This window comes from Chaetura pelagica, unplaced genomic scaffold (assembly GCF_000747805.2).
Source record: "Chaetura pelagica isolate M959 unplaced genomic scaffold, ChaPel_1.0 scaffold48, whole genome shotgun sequence".
Classification (NCBI taxonomy): domain Eukaryota; kingdom Metazoa; phylum Chordata; class Aves; order Apodiformes; family Apodidae; genus Chaetura; species Chaetura pelagica.
This window is the reverse complement of record NW_009954241.1, coordinates 757,844-766,512: the sequence shown is the minus strand read 5'-3', so window position 1 is coordinate 766,512 and position 8,669 is coordinate 757,844. Positions and strand designations below refer to the sequence as shown.

The 8,669-nt window shown below is 36.1% G+C and overlaps 1 protein-coding gene across 1 annotated transcript in view; it reads left to right on the top strand.

Annotated features, from left to right (window-relative positions):
* Window positions 1-8,669, top strand: part of PTPN21 (protein tyrosine phosphatase, non-receptor type 21) — a 37,082-nt gene that overhangs the window by 9,629 nt on the left and 18,784 nt on the right. Inside the window, exons 2-7 of the mRNA XM_010003703.1 lie at window positions 302-471; window positions 3,081-3,178; window positions 5,660-5,727; window positions 6,158-6,228; window positions 7,746-7,833; window positions 8,038-8,126. Coding sequence (XP_010002005.1) covers window positions 302-471; window positions 3,081-3,178; window positions 5,660-5,727; window positions 6,158-6,228; window positions 7,746-7,833; window positions 8,038-8,126 — 584 coding nt within the window. The remainder of the gene's footprint in view (window positions 1-301; window positions 472-3,080; window positions 3,179-5,659; window positions 5,728-6,157; window positions 6,229-7,745; window positions 7,834-8,037; window positions 8,127-8,669) is intronic.

Sequence of the window (8,669 nt, the reverse complement as noted above, 5' to 3'; positions counted from 1 at the left end):
AGTTTTGCGGTGCAACTCACAGTGGTGAGTTGCCACAGCAGGGTCAGGGACTGTATGCAAACAAAGGGTAGGTTTGAAAACATCTTAGTGGGGGACCTTATGTATATGGATTGCTTATCTGGAAGCAATGTCTGCTTTTGATATTAAATGTGTCTCCAGTTCTCAAAGATTTCAATAGCTCATAGCCTTAGACAGTCTTTTAAAACCTTTATTTCTATGTGGCAAGACTTTCATACAATAAATTTTATCCAATATTACAACATTAACTTTTTTTCATCTTCAAAATGCCTCTTTTTTTCAGATTACATATTTCAGTCTATGGTATTATAATAAGCAGAATCAGCGCAGATGGGTAGATTTGGACAAGCCTCTGAAAAAGCAGCTGGATAAATATGCCTTGGAGCCAACTGTGTATTTTGGAGTAGTCTTCTATGTGCCTACTGTTTCTCAGCTTCAGCAGGAGATTACCAGGTAAACTTCACATATGTGTCTGTAAATTTGCTTTCAGCATTCTGAAATGTATGGTAAATTTAAAAATTGTCTACTTGGGCCTCCCCCCAGCTCCATAGAAATGGAAACTATGACTTTAGGCAGAATTTATGGTCGAACTGTGTGTTTATTTCCAGTTAAAATATTTAAAATATGTGATAAACTAAGCAAACAACTTACTTTTAGGTGATCTTAGGAATCTATTCAAGCCTCTTTTCAGTAACAGGCATACTTGTGTGGTCAGACTTTTGTTTTAGTGTCTTCATGTTTATCTGTTGTTGTTTTTTTTTGCTTTGAAGATGTGTTGCTTTTGTGGACATCCATCCTGCACAAAGCACGTGCAGATTTTGTTTGAGCTCTGCTTGCCTTTATTCTGTTTTCAGTACTTTCTGTACTTTCAGTGCAATACATTGGCAAACCATAGGCTAAGCTCCAGCTTGTGATTTATTTATTTTTTTATGTACCACTGGACAATAAAGGTGGATCTTATCTTTGATTTCATATATCCATTTCTACTGTGAATCTGGGGAACATCACATAAGCGGTGCTGATTACAAGGGAAAAGTAAAATTAACCATTTATATTGGCCAGTTACTACTGTGGGCCTGTACCCAGGCTTCTAGTGTCTTAATGTGTATAGTTTTTCTTATTTAATTATTATTTTTTAACAGGCAAATGAATGCAAAACCAGTAATTGGAGTACAAAGATATATTTGTAATTTCAGAAGTACGTGCTTGTGTTAACAAAGCCATTTTGAGCTGGTAACTTCAAGTTGGCCCTCTTCTGAGTGGGGAGTTGAACGAGGTGACCCAGTACTGAAGGGTCCTTTCCAGCTTAATTTATTCTGTGGTTACATTAAACAGTCTTCATACACTGTGGTGCTAAAATGCTTTGCCAGAGACCTTTCCCACTAATTGTGTAAAAGCTTTCCAGGGAGATAAGCCTCTTGGTGCAGACACTGGTGCTGTATGAAATGCTCAGTGCCTGGTAGTTTTATGTGCAATTTTTGTAAGTTTATAGCTATTCTGAATAACTTTTGGGCTTTTCTTTCTTTTTTCTTTTTTCTTTCCTTTGGGGTTTAACTTTTGGGGTTTTCTCAGATATTTTACTGACTCAAAACATCATTCTAGTGGTCTTTTTTTTTAAATAAAAAAACCAACAAACCACGTTTGGTTCAGACTCAGTGCTTTGTTGGAGTACTAGGATGCATTAGAGTAAAATAAACATAACGTTGTTGCGTTGAATAGCTAAATTGCCTGAAAAACCTTGAATACTCTTCACTGCATTTAATTAAAGAATCTGATGCTTATGCAGGAGCTTTAACTGCAATGTTGCAGTGTGGTGCCTTGTAGAAAGCAGGAATTTATGTGCCAACCTTAAACTCAAGTCCTAAGGGAATGGTACTTACTTTTATGTGTGATAGTGAGATTCTGCATTATTTTCAGAAATCTGTGGACTTTTTCATGCCTTTTCAATATAAATGAGATTATGTTCAAGCAAATTTAATGTATACTAGGAAATGGACATGTCATAGACAAAAGAGGTAGTGTTTGTACTATTGTGAGGTAGCGTCAAGATTCTTTTGGTAGCAGTTCTATGGAAAGAGCTTTTGTTGTTCTGCTTTACTCGAAAGATTTACTTCCCCAAATGCCTTGATATGTGGTGGCTTTTTCCTTTTCTTTATTTTGAGGCCTGGGTATAGTCCTAGCTGTTATGTGTGTTGTGGATGTTATCTACTTTCACCTGGCATACTGTTTTTTTTGTATTAGGATCCAGGAGAGTCTAATCAATAGATATAAAGTGTCACTGCATTTAGCAGACTGTTAACTAATTAAAGAAGAGAGCCATCTTTTAGCCTGTTGAAAATTTGTGTGGAGTTTACTTGGTCTTTCTAATCATTGAATGAATCGCAGCACATACTTCCATGTTCTCAGTCTTTAAGCCTTGCTTCACAAGATTTAACATACAATATGAGGAAGTTAAGAAGCTTTTAAAGCTAGACTTGAGGTGTTTTAGGCTGAAGATAGCAAGTTCCATGGATGGGTGAACGGGGTAGGAGAATTTAAGAAAACAGTGGTCCAGAAAATAGTATAGCTAGTAGTGGTTGCATGTACAAGAGCTGACCCATTAAAAGATCAGATTAAAGAAAAAAAATAGTGCCCTGAGAGGGAGAAAAAAAATGTATTCAGAAGCTATAATGCAGAAATGAAAATCACTGTTGTGATTGCAGTGATGTGCAACATTACAATACAACAGCAGTGCACTGTACATTGTAAAGAGGAGTCAATATGAATATTAAAGAAGGAAGAGGTAAAATTAAGAAATTTATGAGGGTATGGTGGTAGATAGAAATTACTGAGATTTTTTTCTTTGAAGAGGTAGCAACATTTTGATCCTGTAGTGATACATGAAAGCTAAGGAATGAGTTAGCAAAGGCCATGACATAGTGGGTCTAAATAATGAGGAAGACAACCCTCCACACAAACTCCACAAGGGGAATGCAGAGAGGAATAGGAAACACAGGCATATTCATCTGCACTCTTTTTAAATTAAGAATCCCAAGTTGGCTTTTCTTTTTTTTCCTGTGTAGGTATCAGTATTATTTGCAATTAAAGAAAGATATCTTGGAGGGCAACATTCCATGCACACTGGAACAGGCAATACATCTGGCTGGTTTAGCTGTTCAGGGTAAGTAAGGCAACTGTGCCAATTAGGTAATGTTGCATTAGAAACTTAGGTGATACATTTTCTATTGCATGTTTTCTATTTACTGGTCAAAGACCAAATTCAGTAATAAAAGGCTTTCTCCACACAACTTCATAATTTGAGCTGAGGTGGGGGAACAGTGGCGTCAGTGGCCCTGAACTTGCAGGTATTTCTGTACAGTCTTCAGAGGTACATCTGGGTATCTAACCTGTATTTTCAGGAAGAAGGTTTGAATTAGACAGTGGATTTCCTCTGGGGGCAAAGGTTTTAGTCACCTGCTTAAATCAACAGGCTTTGCCTCTGTTTCTGTTAATGAAGACTTTATTCTGACACAGTAACAGAATCCAAGTTTTAATAAATAAGCAAATTTGACTGTACACTAGTACTTGTATCTCCACTTTTTGTCCCAAATATCTAACACCTGAATTATTTCAAGTTCATGTGCAAGACTGCTAACAATTACTGTGTTCAAATCACTACTCAAGACCCATGAAAATAGCTGCTTATTTTTCCTAACTGGGGTCAGCTGAGATTGAATATACACTGGAGAATCACCAGTCCTAGTTCTGTCTGTGCTGATCATGTCTGGTGTTCCCTGCTAACGTGCTTGTTCAATCTTAAATCTCCCAAAAGTTTTTCATGGCAACAGTTTTGTTTAGTGTGTTTATATATTTCTTCACAGTGAATTCCACTCCAGTATATTCAACAGCAGCTGTAAATCAGCGAAAATTGAAAGGGACATAAAATAATTGGCAATACATCCAACTTAGGGGTTTTTGTCCTTTTTTAATTATGTATTTGTAATATTAGATTAAAGATGATGATTATGTGTTTTGAAATGTGGTTACCAGTGGAGTAGAGTGAATTATATTAGTACCTTGTTTATGTAACAGTGAATCTGTTTAATCCAAGCTAGGATTTAATGGTCTTCAACTGACAAAATCTTACTTTATTATTTTCATATCTTTAGAGCGGGTAAATGTCGCTTTGCTCAGTGAGTTGTTTATAAAAGTCTTTCAATATAACCCTCTTTCCACATGGAAAATATTTATTCTTTTAGTTTTCACATTCCTTATTTAGTCTTGTCTAAGAGAGAAAGGCTATGTGTTGATAACAGTGAAAAAACAACTCAGGAAAAATGCAGATTCTAAATTAATGTGCACTGATAACTAAAGTAGCTCTGATAACTGACCAGGTAGGTTAGTTAACTTTAGCTGGTGGATGAACAAAGCAGTTGTTTGCTCTTTTGAGTGAACTGGTTTCAAGAATTCTCTGTATTTTAAATAATTACAATAGGCTAATTCTAAACTCTGCTTTATCTCAAGTGCTGTGTTGGTGTAGCATGTCAAAAGTTCTCCCCTTTCAGCATAAATAACTTGCATATTAACTGCTAATGCTTAATACAGGTTTGGTTCCTAAATATCGCTTGTATTATACTATTATGGATGAGAAACTGTGGTAATGTAAATAGAATCTACATACTTGTGTTTATATTTTTGAGAGCAGCTGTTTGGTACTGACTTGTTCCACAGTTTCTCCTGAGAGACTGGTATGTAACTTTTCCAATAAACCAATGACTGGTTTATTTCTCTTCTTTGAAATGTTGGCTAGTTATTTCATGGAAACAGAAAACCAGGCAAATTCCTTGGGATGCCCTCTGGCATGATGTTAAAATCAAAACTGTTATTTTTGATCAAGGCTATTATTAAGTACCTTCTGAGTATGCCTCTGAGTCTAGGAAGGCTTCTAGGTCCCACTTTCTGCATGTTTGGGTGCAGGGAGCTGTAGAAGGCTTGAGAGCAGCAGGATGCCCAGCTGCTTTGTGGAGTGTTTGAGTACAGCTGCAGGTTAGAGCAGTCTCCTGGCACTATACTGCAAGTAATCTCACAGGAGGAAGTAAAGAAGAAGGAGCCAGACTCTTCTCAGGAAATAAGCACATATTGAAATACAGGAAAGTTTGTCTAAACATAGTAAAAGTTTTCTGTTGTATGAGTGGTGAGACATGGGAACAGGTTGCCAGAGAAGTGTGAAGTCTCCATCCTCTGTATTCAAAACTTGACCAGGGAAGGCTCCAGGACAATCTGCTATAGCTCACCTTGCTAAGGGCTAGATCTCCAGGAGCATCTTCCAACTTCAACTATTCTGTGATTAAAAAAAAACAACAACAAAGAAAAGCCCAAGGGACTAAGGAACTTCGAGCAATACTGTGATTGTTTTATTGATTCTTCTCCTTTCCTGTCCCCAGGAGTGTTACTAATTTTCCTGAACAATACAGTAATATGGGTTGTGGGTTTACTTTTTCATAAACATTACTGGTTAGTTTGTTCCATTGTTTTACTTTCAGATCATAATTCAGTAGGATGGACATTTGCTACTTGGAGATCCTGCTACAATTAATTGATTATTGAATAATTTTGTTAGAAATGTTTGAATACAGGAATTTTTTATTTTATTTTTTTTTAGCTGATTTTGGAGACTATGATCAGTATGAATCTCAGGAGTTTCTGCAAAGATTTGCTTTGTTTCCAGTGGTAAGTACTTACTTTAAATTAATAAATATAAATGATAAATATTTATTTAGATTGGTAAATGCGAAGAATTACTAAAGACTCCAGGCTCTATCTGGCTTCCTGCTCTGTAGATTTTCAAATTCAGTAAAGGTTTTATTTTGAGGCTGGAGTAAGGTATGATACCTGATATTGCACAAAACAATGATGTTGCAGGATATTTTCAATTTTGTTCTATATTTCACTGAAAAGAAGGTGGGGGTGGAGATGGGAAAGTGAGTAAAACTACTTCAAAACAGCATTTGCGCTTTTTGGGTTTTTTTGTGTGCACATTGCAGCATCTAAGATCCAAGGCTAGAGCTGAGCGTTGATTCTCTTGTATAAAGAAATTATAACTATTTAATTTTGTAGAGTTTTAAAAAATTTCATTCTATAAATACTATCTTACCCTAAGGGCTGGCTACAAGAAGAAAAAATACTGGAAGAAGCAACACAGAAGGTTGCTTTGCTACATCAGAAGTACAGGTAAAATTTTTGAAATTCTTAATTACTTAATTTTGATGTGATTGCTTCAGTAGCTCAGGAAGTTGGGATTCTTAGAAGACAGTTGGACTAATTTCACTTCCCATTGAAATGAGTTTATCACTGAAAAGTCTGCATTAAAATTACAAGAATTTTTGCTGAATTAAAGTGAAAAGAGGACAGAATGTCAAAATAAATGAGAGGGTTCTGCTTGAAAATTAAGAATACACAACATGATTAAGTAGTGTGAATTCAGCTGTATAATGTTTCTGATGCTTGTTTATTTGAAATTATGACTCCAATAATCATGCTTCTTGATAAACAACCTTGGCAGATACTGAAGGCAGTTGAAATGTAGTCATTTACTTTTCAGAATGCTTAAGAGCATAGAATCATAGTATGGTTTGGGTTGGAAGAGACCTTAAAGATCATCTAGTTCCAACTCTCCTGCATGGGAGGGGACACGTCCCACTAGACCAGGTTGTTCAGAACCCCATCCAGCCTGGCCTTGGAACACTTCCAGGGATGAGGTTTCCACAGCTTCCCTGGGCAACCTCTTCCAGTGTCTCACCACCCTCATGGTAAAGAATTTCTTCCTAATATCTACCCTCTTCCAGTTAAAAAATGTTACACCTTGTCCTGTGACTACATGCCCTTGTAAAAAGGGCATGAACGTAAGTAAAAGGTACCCAAGATGTAGTATTCCAAGACAAGGGAAGGTTTAAGTTCTTTGTTGTCAGTTCATCATTGAAAAGTGTTTGTGACTATGTGAGTATTATTTATTGTGTATATTGGTTTTTTAAAAGTTTAACAATTCAAATAATTTTATCTTTGAAATTTTTTCATTACAAGACTGCATAGTTCAACAAAGAAAACAATCTGCATGACATTAGGAAAAAGTGAGGAAACAGAGATTGAGGGTTGAAAAAGTATTAAGAGACCTAAGAATGAGCGTGACAGGATTCTGCTGGTAGAGATAATGTCTTTTATGTGACTCTACTGCAAGTCTGTGAGAAAACTGTCTTTCCCAGTTGGTCTACTTAAAAAAAAACCCAACAAACAAAACAACAAAAAAACCCCCTTTACCTACAGATCTTGTTTTCAAATCATTACAGTTAAAACTGTGTCAGCATTTAGAGAATGAGATTGTCTTACCTAAAATGTAAAGCATCAAACTTCATATCTTCAATATGTATACTGCAATAGGAGAAATGCTAGCGTAGTTATTCTGATAATGTGGTGACAAGGAGAATGTGATAATTGTCTGCCATTAGCAGAGGTGATTATTTTCACTGGACCATGTTGCCCCTAGAGATGCCTGAGAGAAAGAAGTTACTAGAATCAAAGGTTAAGGGCCAAGACAATGGCTTAGCCATTGGCACAGATGAAAACAGCATGCTTTGATGGTTGCCTGGATGTCTTGGGGATGCTTTTCAAGTTTTGTCAGTGTCAGTCAGAGTAAAACAAAGATGATTTTTTTCTTACTGACAGTACTAGATGATCGTTGTTTTCATTTGTAGAGGCCTTACTCCTCCTGATGCCGAAATGTTATATATGCAGGAAGTAGAAAGAATGGAGGGCTATGGTGAGGAGACCTATCCTGCAAAGGTAAACAGGGCTTTGATTTTTGTCTCAGATGCCTTTTTTTTCCCTATGTAAAAAGCGTTGCTTCCTGCCAGAAAGAAATACAACTAAAAAATCACACCAGCCCTTTTTTTGTCCCCCAGAATTGTAAGAGTTGTTGCTTCTCGTGTAACTTTGCTTTCAAAGACCTTTTTGTCCATTTGCATAATTTTTTGCAACTTCTTACAGGACAGCCAAGGCAGTGACATATTCATTGGAGCATGTCTTGATGGTATCTTCGTAAAACACAAAAATGGTCGTCCTCCTGTTGTCTTTAGGTTAGTATTGTTCTTCCTATGAATCCCTCTGTGCCTTTCAAATTTTATGTATGTTTTTTGCTAGCATAAATGAATGTTAGATATTACGTGTATTTATTAATTTGATAAGCCTGAACGTAGTCTTGTGGTCCTCAGGCTGCAGTGAATACTGAAGTCCATGTGAGTTTTTCAATGTATTGGCTACAGGATGAACCTCTTTAAGCCAGATTAATTCTAAGAGATGAACATGTAATATACATTCAATTACAAAACATTTATTAAGTCAAAAAGGAGAAATTCTTTGCACATAGAACATTTTAAGTCCTGAGATGAGCACATCAATTTACTTAGAAATGTTTAGTTGTAAAATGATACACGAGTTCTCATATACATAAAAGAAATTGAGGAGAGTCACACAGTAAAATTTATTTTATTATTTTGAACTAATACATTGTTTCAGTTTGTTATTTACTGTGCTGATAGTTACATTGTAGACATAGGCATGTCAGCTACTTAACTAACAATAACAGTGTTCACATTACTAGATGAGTACCTGGTTCCTGC